We start from the raw sequence: 16,537 nt of genomic DNA, 5'->3' as shown, positions 1-16,537 counted from the left end.
TCATAAGTAGTGGTGACGGGTAATTCTTCTGGCGCTGCTGACTGGAGGACAGATCTGTGGCTTTTGATTTTACTGACCACATGCCACTGAACCTCTGACGGTCAAAGTTCAGTGCACTGTGCTTTGGTAACACTCCTCGCAAGCAGTTCAAGGTCCCTCCCTGCATCATCCCTCCGTATCAAAGCTGCATGCTGAAAAACACTGATCCATTTTTCCACGGTGTCTTTTTTTTTTTTTCTCAATTCGATCTTTCATCTCCACTTCAGGGGATCTTTAATCTCCTCCCACTCTCAGTTTTTTCACAGGCACTTTAAACCTGCATCCAATCCGCCAGAAGGCAAGAACAAGTCATTATTCTTACACTTGTGGTAAAAGCTGGCCGTTTATATTGATTGGCGTGGTCAATAGGCTACAAACTAGTGAGGTTATTGATCCTAATTTTCCCTGCCTGTATAAAATCGTTATTCTTTTCAGATATTGTTAGTCTTCCCTCTTACAGACTAAATCTTTACTAGTCACCAAAAGTCTTTTTTTTTTTTTTTTTATCACGACTTTTAACTGAATTATTTATCTTGTTGGGTGTACAGGCCAGTAACAGGCAGCCAATCCTTCACTGAGTTAAACCTTGTTATCTACTGCCACCTAGTGGCTCTATGAGGCGCACATCTGGTGATGGGTGTGTCTGTGACATGGCTGGTTTGACTCTGGGGTTGGAAATTAATCTCCTTCGTTCGTATCATATCATGTCATTAATTTCTCCAAATTTTTCAGTGCCAAGCGCGTATTTCAGTGTCTACAGAAAAACAGTTGCAAAAAAGAAACAGCTCACCAAGACTGTCAAAGGAGGTTATGTGGATGATTTACAGGAATGTTGCCGGGTGTGACCACATCTGTTTAAACTTTCCCGCCCATTTGAACTTGATACCTGCGATGGCAGATTTGTTGGGGAGGGTCCGCTCCCCCATAGAAACGCTTTGCAATTTGAGTCTGCTTTGCAGCTGCTTCTCCCACTCAAACACCACTGGGTGCAGTTTTTCATCTGCTCCAGAGGCTGTCAAATGTCATTTCCCTTTGGTTTCAAACTCAGTTCACAACATCACTTTTTTTTTTTCCTTTTTTTTTTGCGAGCCACCAATGGGAGGCGCTCATCGCCTTTGGGTTTATTATGTCAGAAGCCCCTGCCTGGACCCACAACCTTTTCCGCCAAATTCCATCAGCAGACTTGCAGCTCTTCCTGAAATCTGGAAAGTATTAAGCAACCTGCTGGTGGAGGGGACTGGGGGGGGGGGGGGGGGGTGGTGGAGGAGGGAGGGAGGAGAAGTAAAAAGTGGGGGATGGGGGAGAAAAGAAACAGAATACAGAATTGTCCATATACCGCCCTTTTGCCTCGCTCTGCTCCCTTTTCCCTCCCAATCACACTCACACGCATTAACGTGTGAGTGTGTTCCCCTCAAACTAAAAAAAAAATCCACACCATTCCTGAGCAACTCTGGCTTGTATTTATGTTATGTTTGCAGTACTTTTCTCCTTTTTTAATAGGTCATAAACAAACACCCATTTCTGTTGTGTATTTCTGCAAAGGTGGGGGTCTGTGCGCGCGCGTGTGTGTGTGCGTGTGTGTGTGTGCATGGAAATGTGTGTTTATGGTCTGAAGTGAACATGCAAAAACTGGATTGCGTCCAGACATTCTCTTCTATAGTTTGATGCACGTATCTTTGACCCGATCTACGCACAGTGTGATATAGTGAGGCACACCGGAACCACAGTGAAACGCCCATGAGACAATGTATGGAATCGGAGAGCTCTGAGTAACGTTCTAAGAATTTTAGGACAGTCAAACCAGCAAATGTTTTTGTTTTTTTTGCCTTTTGTGTCGTCAAAGCAAAGCTGAGGTATTCCTACGGGTGCAAAAGCAAGCGGCAGCATGGATATTGGTGTTAGCAGAAGCAGCTAACATAAACATTCCAGTACCCAGTGTTGACCTATTGACCTCTAAACCCTAGAACGGCAGGGGGCCAGCAGCAGGAGACCACACACACGTGGTGGGAGGAAGAGCGGGGAGGAAGCACAACCTCTTCGGAGCTTCAGATGCCACCGCTAATCTGCCCATCCTCTTAACATCGGTGCAGTCTTTCCTCCCAGGGATCGTCACATGGACACAGTGTCAGAATGTGGCTTTCACAGCTGAAAAAGTTATTCCGAAGAAAAGCACAGATCTCGTTCTCCCCTCAGTTTTGGATCAACCAGCGGTTTTCTTCATGAATCTGGAGATTGTGTCATAGATTCCTTGGGCGAGACTAGAAATCTCCACAGTTAAAATATGTTTTTCCACTGAATCACATCTGCCGTCCGCTCACCAGAGGGAAACTAGATCTTCTGCCTATTTATGAGCAAACTTTTTCAAATCCGATTAACAACTTTAGTTTTTCTTTTAAATGATTGATTTCAAAATGATCTGATTATACGGTCAACTTCTGCCAAGATTCTGTTTCAATGTGAACACTGAGGACTCGGCTTTGCCATGAGTGCAGAAACAATAATTCCTCCCCTCATTTTGCATTCTTTCCTCCCGTCTGTGTGCTGCTCTTCTAACCCCGTCTCACTCTTCCGAGGCGCAAAGCGTCTCCTGCAGCCATGTGCGTCCCCACGAGGTCTGGCCTGGCCCGCATTCAGCCATGACCACATAGGACGGGGCCGGGGCCTCTACACCCCCCCCTTAAGTCTGCAACTCCCCACTTCCCTTTCGAAGGCCTGTCCATGGCTGGCTGACGCTTTTCAGGAAGCACAGCACTTATATCTTCCCGCACATATTGCACTCCTCCACCCACCCGCGCCTCTGTGAAATGTAAACGTCCTCGCACAATGCAATCATCAACATGTACATTCAGAGTTATGCTCCATGTATAAATAAACCTTTTTCTCCTGGTGATCCCTGAATGTAGCTGGTGGTGAGGAGCAGTGAACCCAGGAGTGATGGAAGGAGGCTTATGATGTTGATCACACAGCGACAGTGCATCATTGCCAACATAGACTTTGGCGCCATCCCAACAGAGGCTGCGTGTTCACACAAAGCCAACCTTGTTTGGGAGACACGGCATGCCAGCTGCGGAGCAAAATACTTTAAGCTGATCAGGAAGGGAGAGATCACAAAGGGTCACATCCCATAGGCCAGCTTTAAACTTTGACCTTCGAGTCCTTCTTCAATTTAATGTCCCCACTTTCTCGACATCGCGAGGGATTCCAGCGCTGCGCAGGAACAGAAGGACAGTCTCACAGATCTGACAATAACGAATTTCATTCATTCAGTTAATCTTTTCCTCAGTAATCTTAATTTATTTTTACATGTATACGTTAGGCTTGCATAGACGTATTAAAATAACTGTGTTTGGCCCAATCTTTAAATAAAAGTCTATAGGAGAAGATATCAGTTTGAAAGTTTTTGCCTTTATAAGTGTGAATAAATAACTCATTAGCTCTCACATCACTGCTCTGTTAATGAGTACTTAACCTGTTGCTCGTACACTCACTGTGTATGCGGTTTGTTGGGATAAGCGCTGTCTCCGTGCATTAGCTTTATAAACCACAGGGATTAAACCACAGGTTTCCTCGGGGGTCTCACCCGTTAATATTTGCACGAGCTGAGCCAATTAGACTTTCCATCGCACTCTCTCGCCCTTTCCGTTTTAACGCGAGCTCCACAAGAGTCCACACTGTCTCGGCCTAAAAGCTCATCCCCTTCTGTTAAATCTCAACGGCATCATAAATCAGGGTGTGTCTGGAGATACTAAACAACACTGAAGAATCCCAGAGCTTCATGCGGGGAGCTTCAGTCTCTGAAACATACTGTACTGGGGTGTCGGTCCTCCCTGCAACAGCTCCGTCATCCACGTTGTGCTCCCCTCCCTCTGGCCATGGTTCCCCCAGGGCTGAGCGCTGGAGAGGAGGGGGGGGGGGGTCTGGCGCCCTTCATCGCCATGCCGGCCAGGCTCTCCTCCTCCTCCTCCTGCTGCTCTGAGTTTACTAATCAGAGCCAGCAGATGATAAACAGATGTATCGTGCGTGTTTGTTTTTCTTAAGGGTTGGGTAGAGCCGTGTTTGTTTTATTTTACTCTATGCGATTATTCAAATGATTGATTTGGGCTGAATTTTTTTTTTTCCCGCTTTGACAGAACAATCACACGCTGAGCATGCCGATTGCAGAAGAGCGAAGATGTGCAAATGACATAAAGAGAAGCGAAAAAATGTAAATGAGCACATACATATATATCATTCATGAACGTTGTTCCGCTAAATGTTGAACAACAGAAGCCATCTTTGGGTTTTCCTCTAGCGGACTGTTCCCATTTGGCTGTGTATCCAGCATAGTGAAGCCTGGTTAAAGCCCTCTCCACCCTTTACATCTGTAGCTATTTACTGTGATTGACAGCTCGATGGGATCCTCAAAGCGGCAATGGAAGTTGTACCAGATCCACTTCAAGCGAAGAACGGCTCCATTCACACCCCAAATCTCCAGAAACACGTCATCTGTTGACAGCAAAAAAAAGACTCAGTCTTTATGGGAGTGCGTGTGTGAGTGTGTGTGTTCAAGAATGTAACAGTGCTTACGTGGGTGTTTCACCACCTTGGTCGGCTGCAGCGCGGTTGGACAAAATGTGAACCAGAGCGGGACGGAACAAAAAGAGAATGAATGGTTAAGTGATCATCAGATTCAGGTCTTTGTGTTCCTCTTCCTCTATTCTCCTGCAGGATGCTCCAGCTGTGCTGCTGCTCTGTGCACGTCAGGAAGTGTCGGGAGGGGAGTGCGCGGGGTGGAGGCAGGGGTGAGGTCACCGTGTTGTTGGTCCCCAGGGGATGGGAGGGGAGAGAAAAGAGAGACACTCGGCCCACTGTCACGCCGCTGTGTGCTCCTTCCTAATCATATTTTCAACCGAGCCCTTCATCTGCAACGTGTGCTGCTTCCCAGGGACACATCTGGAACACTGCACAATGCTGACATTTTAGAACACTATCAAACGCTGAGCCCCCCCCCCCCCCCCATGATCATGCGGCCATGGACACAAAGATGCGCCAAGCGAGAGTTACTCACCCACAGAGCCGTGGGCATGTTTGGAGACCACTGTGACGGTGCTTGGCCCTGCGTGCTTGGGATGCCTTGGGTGTGACCAGGATGCCCCAAACTGTGTGTGTGTGTGTGTGTGTTATGGTCGCTCCAGCTGCATGTCGTCTGCAGCCTGTCTCATCGGGATTCTCACTAAAGGAAGAAAGTCAGAGAGACAGTGGAAAGAACTGCTGATAGAATTTGGAATTTTCCTGGTCACCAGCAAGTTCCGTTTGGAACTGAGTTCAGGTTATTTTCACACACCAGAAATCTGAAGTCATTTGAACCACAGAAAGTCAAATTCAACGAATGAAATGAAACCGAAAGAGTAGTTGGCATTTGGCCGCCGGTTATTAGACACGGAGGTATTTCAATACATTTGTGCAAGGGGGATGGGGTGGGGGAGGGGGGGGGGTACTTTTACCGCCGTCGCAGAGTTTTGTTTTTTCCAGTCATCGATGGTGCAGCTGTAGTCACGTCTGGGGTTTCTCAGGAGTTGGCCTGCGTCCTGCTGCCTCCTCCCACACGCATGTGTGTATCGTTTTTGTTTTTTTACCGACTGGAGATCTACAAGCTCAGCGTGGTAGTTGAAAAGTCCCACTTCTACCATACGCACCATATTCATGATGCAGAAGTAAGGAAAGGGTGTCGCAGCAGGCTGGTTCTTTAAGCGGAATGAAGCGGTGTTGCCCGCTGTAACGAGAGCCCAGGTATTTGTTTTGAAGGGTGACTTTATTAAGGAAAAATATTTTTTTTTGAAAGACCCCTGTTTTCAATTAAGTATTTCCATACCATCCCCCCACATCTCTGAAAGAGTGGGGACTTCAATCCAAGCAGCCACGCTACATTTTGCTCTCTGAGTTCACATCTTGCCTATGTGGCCAACATTCAAGATTTAATGTGTTCAAAATGCATATTTGTTTTATGTTTGGAACACTACTTGTTGCTTCTGACCGCACCCAACTATTCATCACGGAACGGGGAAAATCATTAAATAATATGGGACTTAGAGGAACACATGCTTTGAAACGCTCATAGATATATGGGTGGGGGAACAGGCTAAGTTCTCATCTGGAATGCATGAAGCATAACATCCCAGCGTCTCTCATCGCTGTGGTTCAAGAGCAAGGTTAGGCTGGGAGAGGAGTGGGTGGGATCTGCTGTGTCCCAGATCCTGCCGGAGTAGTACAAGCTGCACTATGCAGATCAAGCTGTTCTTTTTAGGCCCTCCTTTATATATGTGAAAAAAAATTGGGGGAGGGCACTTCAGACGTCTTGCAGTTACTTTAGGTTCCAGTGCTTGTCTGTAAAATTGTTTTATGGGGTGTTTTTGGACACGTCTTCCACAATAAGCGGTGGTTTGTTTGTACATATTAGAGATGTCATCTCACAATTGAATAACATGTAATGTATTTTCCCTGGGATTTGTCCCTGATCAAGTCTGGGTTTCTGTGGTTACACACTTTTCTGTCTGGGGTTATCACCCTGCCATCTGTTTTCCTGTCTATGCAGACCTAGAATCAGAAATCAGAATTACATGCTAACATTTGTGAACTGGCACCAAACACAGATGAGGCTGATGAGAGTATCGTTAGTTTTCAAGTTTAATAAAAAAACAAAAAACATTTTGAATTGATAACAATAGAAGAAAAGTTAAGGAATCTGCAAAGTAATGAGAATTTTTCCTGAGCAGAACAAGAATGTGTGTGCAGAGTTTTAATGTTAAGGATGATGAGGAAGACATCTCACTAAAAAAAGCAGAAATATTTACCTGGTAATGCTGTATAGGAAAATCCAAGCGACCATTAAAGTCATTCGGATTCATCATCTGAATCATACCAAAAATGGAGGAGAGAGTGACAGTTTGCCAGAGATGTCTTTCCATATGGCGGTTCAATATTTGGATCGACCCGTTTGAAAGATGTGTTAGCAGAGCCATAACACCAACATATTGGTCGTGTTTCCCATTGTGTGCTGATGTTTTATGTGATGATTTCGAGCCCATATTAGTGCATCTCTGTGTGCCAGATTTTTTCAATGCACCCTTACGGCCTTACTTCACTCCTCACTGAGAGGAGCTGACGGCGTGTTTCGTGCACATTGCGTGTTAAAACTTGGGCTGCCGATGCTGACGGATGCGCCGCATCAATAAACAACCCAGTCTCACAGCAAAACGTGTAACAGCTACGTTGTGGTACGTGGTATTGCCACGCTTTTGGGGAGAAAGCGTGACAATACAACGTTTCGCTTGCAACTAGGTCACGTGACTATCAACTTTCCCTCAGCTAAAAAAAGAAAATGGCGGACTGTCGTTCTACTATGTGTGAAAAACACATATGCATTTGTATGCATTTCGATGGCATTTCTAGCGAGAAGTATGCGTTATGTTTTTATAATCAGAGAATGTAGACCTTCCGTTTATTAGTTTCTAGTGACGTAGTTGCAGGGCGATGTAAATGAACGGGCCAAAATAAAACTTTTTGGGGGGATAAAGCGTGAGAATACCACGTTGCACAACATAGCTATGACACGTTTTACTGTGAGACTGGGTTGCAATAAACCAAAACAGAGAGAGTAGCGGATCAGCGGTTGGATGACTCATAACTTAAGCAGTCAGTTGTAGACAGAGATAAAACTCACTCAGCAGCCTGCTTAAGGGGGGCCTTTATATACACGTTTGCCTCCTTTAACATCTAGCTGTTTACTAGCTGTCCCTAAGTTAATAATCTGTTGAATCACCTTCCAGCTGTTTTACAGACTTAATGAAGCCGTAGCGTGGTTTCAGTCAGGAAGACTAGTATCTTTCTCATACATCCGCCAATCTCTCCTGACAGATGCTCCTTTATTGTCTTCGTGTCACCATCAATCTTGACGTCAGATGTTATAGATCAGCTGGTCTCATTTATCTAATAAGCAAAACTAAATAATTTTGTTAGCCTGTCATCTGCAATCTCTTTAAATATGATGCTGGACCTTAAGTATGTTCCTGGTGCTGTTATGCACCCGTCCACCTCCCAATCTTCAGTCCATGCAGATTCATCAGCTCGTCTTTCGTTTACCCTAATCAGCCACCACCATCAGCTCTGGACTCCACTGGGGGGGGAGGGTTATCTTACTGGTAGTCAGGGGAGACGGCCTTCGATTACATTAAATCTTCAGGTGCACTTACGAAAAGAAAATATTCACGCAGAAAAGTCAAGGTTGGCAGCCTGTGAAGGAAGCTGTTAAATGAGCACACGTGCACTGCCTGGATGAAGACAGCACCCCAACAGGAACGAGAAACACACCGATAACAGGAGGGCGAAATAATTAGATGGGGGATTTCAGCTGCAGATGAGCGACCTTATCACACGACCACGAGTGTCGGACTTGATTGGAATCGAAATGAGTCGACGAGGAGTGTGTTGCGGCTTCTACGTGTCTCTGCAGATAGCAGAACTGCAAGAACTCTGTGGAAAAGGCGATGCAAATTCTTTCATAGCTTTTATTGCTCCATTCCAAACCCCGGAGGCCGGTTTCGCTCTGATTTGAAGGCTGAACAGTTCGTATGCTGGTCTGCCCGGTTGGGATGTGTGTGCTGATGACATCGGCTCGAACAGGAAGCCAGGGGCTAATGATTAGCACATGTTTAGGATCACTAGGGTGCCACAATCTGGAGTTCTCATGCCGCGTGTCTCTGATTTATTGAAGTGTTTTTAAAGGGATAGAAACCTCTGAAGCTCTTCGCCTGCTTCATCTAATTCAGCTCCCAAATAATGGACATCTTCATCTCGCTCTCTGCCCATTTTGTCCCTATAGAGCTACATGTTGCCCCTTAAGACATTTAAGCTTTCAACATTTCATATTGCAATGTGAGGCCTCATTTGAAGTCAGTGAAAGAACAAGAACAGTGAGCTCGTCCTGTTGTGAGTGCATCTACTGGTGCACGTGTGCGGTACGCGTAAGCATCCAGTCTAGCACCAGTGTAGATGTGTTGATGTTAACGCCGCCTTGCTAAGTGTGACATCCCGTTAGATGTGGGTCTGGAGGGCTCCTCTCCACCTCCCCCTGTGTGGTCCGAGGGACATTATCTGATGGTCACTAAGTGGTGCAACACAAACAAGAGCAGCGACTGAACGGTTCAGCTGTGACAATCACAAAGTAAATAGACAAACACGTCCCGGAAGGCAGAGAAGGCCCCTTAAGAGGAATGTCGTACATTGCATTTTGATGAAACCAGGTTCACAACACATACAGGCCGGACCACCACAATCTGTTCTCTGAGCAGCTGTGTGCAGCGTAGATCCCAACGTTTTCCAGCTGTGATGATTCACAGATTTCTAGTGAGATATCTTAAGGATTTGGGGTTTTTTGGACAGGCGTGGCCAGCTATCCCGATGACATCTGGCCGGACCGACTCCAGAGCTTTAGTGTTTCCTCTCGTTCTGGCAGTGGCTCCCATACGTAAAAAGAGCAGTAAGGCGTTCCACCATTTCTTCATACTGGGATAGCAAAAATGTGAAATTGACATGGCCAGCTGTCCTACACTAAGACGTCCTCCAAGTTAGCCGAGCGTGGATCACAGCCAAAACAACACCCTCACCCGTATAATCTCGCCCGTCCTATCAGAGCTGCAACAGACCAAAAAGTCTCATTTGGCCCCCCCTGCAGTCTGACTCATTCTGTCACCAAACACCGGACCCGTACACTGCGACACAAGTCCTGACTTGAATTAAGGTCCAACCACTGGCGTACTGTAGTCCTTAATAAATAAACACAAACTGACATAATTTGCATTGATATAAAAAAGAAAGGTGAAATTCCCGGCCCGTCAGCTTATATAAAGCCATATATAGCCAATAAGACAATCAACATTTTATAATCATGTAATAATTCATGTTCATTATAAACACAGGAGATGGTTCAACTTAGGGTGGTACGGTTTGCCATAGAGTCAGACTAGAATGCTAGAATGTTTTTCAACATTACAAGTTGCATATTCAGTAAACAACAATTAATTCGCTGTGTTTCTTCTGGGTCAGCTGTTTAGCTTGAGGTACTTTTTAAACAGCACCGTAACTCCACTGCACAAGCCCATGACGTCCGTTCAAGCAAACAGAAAATAATCCAGTTCACAACAAAAAGCCTTTAACTTTCTAAAACACCAGCTTTCTGAAACAGTTCGCCTGGTGAATCTCTCGATGAAGCTGGGTGTGTCGGTTTTCAATTTCAACAAAGGCTGTCGCCATAGTTACCGCAGGTAGAAAGAAGAGAAAGCAAAAGGAGCTGTGTGTTTCCCTTCAACGGATTTTAGGGCGTCAATAGCCTTGGAAGGTTTCCAGGGCTTTCAGCCGTGTAAGAAATATCCCAACTATTCAAAGGTTCGGTTGCGCTATCGCTGACAGCACAACGTTTTGAAGTCAAAGGAATTGCCACTGATAAGCATGGAGGATAACGTGCGATTAACTATATCCACACATCTTATATATTGCCGTTACAACAATGGGATTCACTGTTTTTATGTATAATTATTGCAGTCTCACAGCTTATTAAAACAAATAAAGCTGCAGTGCAATTAAAAGGAATACCTTTGTAATTGTACGCCATTTCTTTGATGTTATTCTGTTTGTGGATTTCTCAAGTTCAACAGAATACACCCATCCTTTCACTAGGAGAAGGAGTCAGACCACTGTGACATTTCTCCATTCACACACCTGCTCCAGCCAGGCCGCCAGCTTTGACTTCTCACGCTGGCTCAGGGTGCTGACGCTGCCTTCCACTTGACCACTGCACCAATTACATCTTCATAAACAGCATCACGTCCAGCTGAGTGCTCGTCAAAGAGCTCTCTCTCTCTCTCTCTCTGCCTCACCGAGCATCCCGCAGCGAGCCTTAGCAGCAGCTTACAGTTCCTCCCCTCGCTTGTGTACTAACACAGACCACAGGAATCCGACTGATGTGCCAAAAACTGGTACGAGAGGGAGAGAGAGAGAGAGAGGGAGAGGCAGATCTCCGATGGGAGCAGCAGACTACCATCACGTTTGTATTCGGTGGGTTCCAAAACAGGAAGCGAGTGCTTTTTGTCACTGCGGCCATTTGGGTTCCGGTTTGGTTTACGATGGTGCCACGTGTGAGCACAGCCGTGTGGGACCACAGCGTAACCAGGGCTGCGGGGGCCACTCATCCGTGAACCGTGTGTGCGCGTGGAGGCGCGAGCCGTTGCGTCCATTTAGCACGACCGACAACAGTGTGAGGTGGTTCCTCCCCCCCGCCGCTCCCCCCCGCGGCGTGGACAAAATCCCGCCTCCCTCAGCAGACGCGGGAGTAAACAGACTGCTTCACACACAGAGGCATTCTGGGCATACCGAGGGGCCTCGAGGGGGCTGGTCTGTTCACATTCACGCACACACACACACACACACACCATCTGGACAAAACACCTCTGGACGTGTGGTTTGTGAAGCTCAGTGTGCACGTTCCAGCTGTGCCAGCCAATGGGGGGGGGGGGGGGGTCACAGGCCTGTCCAGCTACTTCCAACCATCTGGAAAACTAACGTCAGTTTGTGAGGATTTCACGTGTCTATAAAAGAAAAAACATACGTTACATGTTGCAGAACAGTTAACAACTTGGGGAGGCAGGATCAGGATTTTTTGTAGGAGGGGGGGGGGGGTTGTCTATAAATACATCAAAAATACTAGGAATCCCAGTTACGTTGTGCCTTTTCTTGGTGGTTGACCGTTTATGACCGTTTTAGCATTTTATTACAAGGAGCAAAATAACGGGATGTTCTCAGGGCATGAACGCGGAGACGGTCCCTCTCAGTATGTTCAAGGCTTTGCGGTTTGCACATAGGAATCTCCATGCAATCATGTGGATAGGAGAACAATCCAGATCATAGGCGTGCACGGGAAGAAGAAAAGAAAAAGTAGGAGGAAAAAAAAGGAAAAGACGTTTTAAGACGGGCCCCTGGTGACGTGCACGGGCTGCAGGGCGGTGTTTAGGCGGAGACAGAGTCCAACTGGGGCGTGTGCACCACATCTGGAATAGTAGCTACGGAGGAAGAAGTCGGGAGAAGCACAACCTCGCCGAAACTTGTCCCAACTCTCAGCAACTCCTCGTTTGTTTTTTAAACGGATACAAACATCTCGCTTCGCCTATTTGTAAGTTGGAGTCATGTATTTGGAGTTCCTTTTTGCTTTACTCAGTAACCTCGTTTTCTTTTTCTTTTCTTTTTATTGACTTTTTTCTTCTTCTTCGAATCACACAACAGGACGTCCGTCACCCCGCTGGAGTTTAAAATAGACTTTGTATTTCCTTCTATGGCGCAGAAGGGGGAAAAAACCCATATCCGTCTGACCCGCGTTAGCTTTGCGTGTCGCGTGTTTATCGTCCTCGTGGATGGAGCTGCTCGTTCCAGAGTTAAAGCTCGGGGGTTTGGCGCGCGCGCGCGCGCGGGAACGTTCCTCGTGCAGATGTCTCCGCTTTGCTCTCCGGCAGCGCGCATCGATTAGTTTTTTTTTTTCTTACGCACATCATCGACCTCCTTCGTCACTCGAGCTATTTCACTCATTCTGCAAACACGCGCGTCGTGAATCAATGACTCGTAATTAAACCATTTGGACTTATTAAAAATTGAGAAAAGGTTAAAAAGAAAAAGAGAAGAAGAATCGAGTCGGTTTCATTACCTCAGCCTGACTCTAAACTCAACTTTGACCACTATAGGCCCGTCGAGAAGAAATGGTAGTTCCTCCCTTCTTTCTACGCTCGAGTGTAAGCGGATACTTTCACATCGAGGTAAACACTGCGGTTGGTAGAAGTGATGAAATTGCGCCCTCTAGCGTCAAGATGATATCAGCAGCGTGTTTGTCTTTTGTGTGTGTGTGGGGGTGGGTGAGGGGGGGGGGGGGGGGGGGGGGGGTCGGGGCATTGTGGCTTGACTTATTTTTGTCTCCTGTATCACTGTAGATCTACTTGAAAAGATGCTGCTCTTCCTGCTCGGAGTGCTTATCTTGCACATTATCATTCTCATCCTTCTCATCGTGTCGACGGCAACCAGTGTAAGTTGTCCCGTCACACTTTGTCCGATTCACATACAGTGTTGGGATGCGGGACAGAACAGGGGCATGATGTGAATAAGCTAAACTTCATTGTAATGCTTAGTAAGTGTTATGAGTGTTTGGATATTACAGTCCTCGACTGTGCTGTTGTCACGTTACTGTGTTGTTGTGTTTACCAGGTCTGGTCTGTAGATGGGGAGACGACCAAACATCTATGGTACGATTGCATGACAAATACTGGAAGCTACCACTGCACGCCGGCCAGCGATGAAGGTTTGTCAGCGTTCCAACAAAAAACAGACACGTGCCTTTCTTGCCTTTCTGTTCTGAATGTGTTTAAATCCCGGCTCTCCATCTGTCTCCTAGACTGGATCCAGGCCGTGCAAGCCCTCATGATCCTGTCCCTGCTCTTCTGCTTCTTCTCCCTCATTGCATTCGTGTTCCAGCTGTTCAAACTGGTCAAGGGCGGACGCTTCTTCTTCACCGCCATCTTCCAGATCTTGGCTAGTGAGTGTGACATCATCGCTCGCCGGCGGGTCACACCCCACCCCCCCGGGGGTGGGCTTCCAGATCCACCCCCCCCGCCCCTCACCATCCTCTCTTCTTGTCTCTCCTAGGTGTGTTCGTGATGTGCGCGGCGATCATCTACACGGTGATGAGTCCCGATGACCCAATCAGCTTAAAATTCGGCTACGCCTACGTGCTGGCCTGGGTGGCTTTCCCTCTGTGTCTCATCAGCGGCCTCATTTATATCGTCCTGAGGAAGAAGGAATGAGAAAGGGAGCGGAGGAGAAAAGAGGAGGGGTAGTAAGGTGACACCCCCACCCCCCCCCCCCACCCCCTTCTACAACAACACCACACTGAGCCCACTGGCCACAGGCCATCGACTGACATCCCAACAAACAAAAGTGCATGTGTCGTTTTAAGCATTAAATGGAGACATGTATCACTGCCGGGGATTCATATTGGCTGTATTTCAGTATCACATACAGAAAAACTATCACACCTGTTTGCTTTTTTATTGATCATAACCACAGCGCAGTGACAGATTGTCTCCAAAAAGTGTGTTGGCGTGAGATCGTTTTTTTTTTTATTGCCTTCCGGCACCCGACGTCCCAAAATCCATCATGTGGGATAGCAAAGATGAGCAATCTCTGCCTTACTTCAGTACAAAGATGTACATAGTGTCTGTGGTTTTTAGACATATTTATAACATTTTTAAATACATTTTGTACATAGGTGTTGTCAAGTTAACGTTGTCTAGCTCATTTAGGTGATTGAATCACTCACAAACTATGCAGCTGTGCCAAAGAGATGTCCCTTAGTCTGCCCGAGTATGAAGCTTTGTTCAAGTGCCCAATGCTTTGAGTCATGTGCCTTACATAGAATAGCTGTATTGTTCTTGAAGGAAACGGAGGAACATTTTTTTTTTAAATAACCCTAAGAAGTCTTAATTTACTCATGAAGTTTTTTTGAATTATCATTGTACTTGGTATCCCTTTTTTTTTTTAGCATTTTGTAACCCCGGTTTGAAAAAAGGTGCTTTTTATCTACTATTCTTAAAATGTATACCCCCATTTTGTCTTGCAACTATGCCATGTCCTGTGATTTATTCACTTTGTACAAACCCCTGTCAGTATTCTTCAAAATAAATCCTTTGAAATGAATCGTTCTCACTGTTTAAAATTCAAGCTGTATGCACCAACCAAGTGGTTGGTTAAGTTAAATAGTGCATGTACACATTTAGTGTTTACACCACAAAGTGATACTTTCTTATATTACTTGTCCAGTGGTTTTTCTCTGAATTTATACCTGTAGGTTTTCCCGGGATGAGAAAACCAAAGTCTGTCCGTGTTCCACCACCTGCTTGTAATGACGTAGTTGTACCACATGGTGGAACTACAACAAACAAGACACCACAATGTCAAAGCTCAGAGAACCACAGATGCTAGTAAAACATCTGCACATATTGCTTTTAATTTGGTAAAAAAAATAATACAATTGAGTTTAAATGCAGAGGGAGCTCTGAGTGATGGACACCAAAATGCACAAAAGGTTTACAAAAAATCCCTATTTTGTAAACTGATTTTTAATAAAAGTAATTGCTCTGTAAAACTGTTCATCAAACAGCCTTTCATGTACATTTATCCAGAAAAAAAACTACGAATCACAAACAGCACCATCTGACTACAGTCATGCTTGTCATCTGCTGTTAGCAAAGCAGAATCAGAACCAAGTGTTAAATGGTCCATAAAGAAATGATTCAATCAGACACATATTCTGTCAAGCCTATATCATTAAACACACCAATCTATCTTTGTACCCGACAGGTTTACCTGATAATTATTTATTATTTATGTTGTAGTAGTAAAGTTGGAGATAATTTCCCCTTATCTTTACTGCTGCAGCTTAGTCAATAATAATAATATATAATGAGTCATTTCTGAAAATATATTTGGAATTGCAGCAAAAGTTAAAACAAGAATAAGTTGTAAAGTGGAATATTTACCTCTCAAAGAGAGGAGAAGTATAAATAGGAATACAAATTCAAATGTAAATGTACTCGCATTCCACAACAGGTGTCGGGGCCACCAAATAGCTGGTGTCTTCATCTCATCTTTTGGGTTTATTAATATAATCACATCATTTCATAAAGCAGCTCAGCAGTCAGTGAGATGCTCACATTGCCAATATGTCCTCTAGATGGAGACTGCAACACACTTTCTTGTTATTTAGCTCAGATCTTATTTGAAGTTTTTAGAATTTTGAACAGTAAAACTATCTGAGTGGATGTTGACATATAACCGTGTTTCCCAAATGGAAGAAGATATATTACCTCTTTTTTCAGATTCTGGGTCAAAGTCAAAAGTCAAAGTCTTTGCTCATGCTCCTTCTCAGAATTTGGATTATTGTGGATTATTAAATAAGATTCTTCTGTTTGATCAAAAGCATTTTCTAGATGTCTTAGACTTGACATCAGAATAAAGGTTCATGGTGAGTAGCTTCCAAATGCACAAAACCACAGCAAACAAATGCTGAACTTCCTGCTCCAATCATAATGAAAATGCCCTAATGTCTGCATGTGAACAAAGCTTTACAATATTAGTTATACAATACTAGTATACCCTTTTTCATTACATAGCATTGTAGAACATATATATATATATATGTTTGTGAATATATTATCTACTGATGCTTTTAAAGCTTAATGTTGTTTTAATCTCACATTGAATATGTCACAAATCCGAGCATCTTCCAGAAATGTTCACAGACATCACCAGCAGCCGTGAAGGATACACACCAACCTTTTTTTAGCCTCCTACCAGACTCCAAGGTACCATGCTACAGCATCGCCATCTGTGCAAACACTCATGTGCATGGCTGCAGAACAATATTCATGAG

General features: G+C 45.1%; 1 protein-coding gene across 2 annotated transcripts; it reads left to right on the top strand.

Annotated features, from left to right (window-relative positions):
• Positions 1-11,679: 11,679 nt before the first annotated feature.
• Positions 11,680-14,802, top strand: LOC120828234 (peripheral myelin protein 22). 2 transcript variants are annotated; one of them, XM_040191681.2, is made up of 5 exons: positions 11,680-12,238; positions 13,044-13,135; positions 13,315-13,408; positions 13,502-13,642; positions 13,753-14,802. In XM_040191681.2, exons 2-5 carry the CDS (start codon positions 13,058-13,060, stop codon positions 13,908-13,910), a joined length of 471 nt encoding a protein of 156 aa, XP_040047615.2. In that variant the 5' UTR covers positions 11,680-12,238; positions 13,044-13,057; the 3' UTR covers positions 13,911-14,802. The 2 variants fall into 2 exon arrangements, with proteins under 2 accessions (XP_040047615.2, XP_077939823.1); XM_078083697.1 differs by lacking the exon at positions 11,680-12,238 and adding an exon at positions 12,522-12,872.
• Positions 14,803-16,537: the final 1,735 nt, after the last annotated feature.

Source organism: Gasterosteus aculeatus, chromosome 11, assembly GCF_964276395.1.
Source record: "Gasterosteus aculeatus chromosome 11, fGasAcu3.hap1.1, whole genome shotgun sequence".
Lineage (NCBI taxonomy): Eukaryota > Metazoa > Chordata > Actinopteri > Perciformes > Gasterosteidae > Gasterosteus > Gasterosteus aculeatus.
The sequence above is the reverse complement of the archived record's forward strand: the minus strand, read 5'-3'. Positions and strand labels throughout refer to the sequence as shown.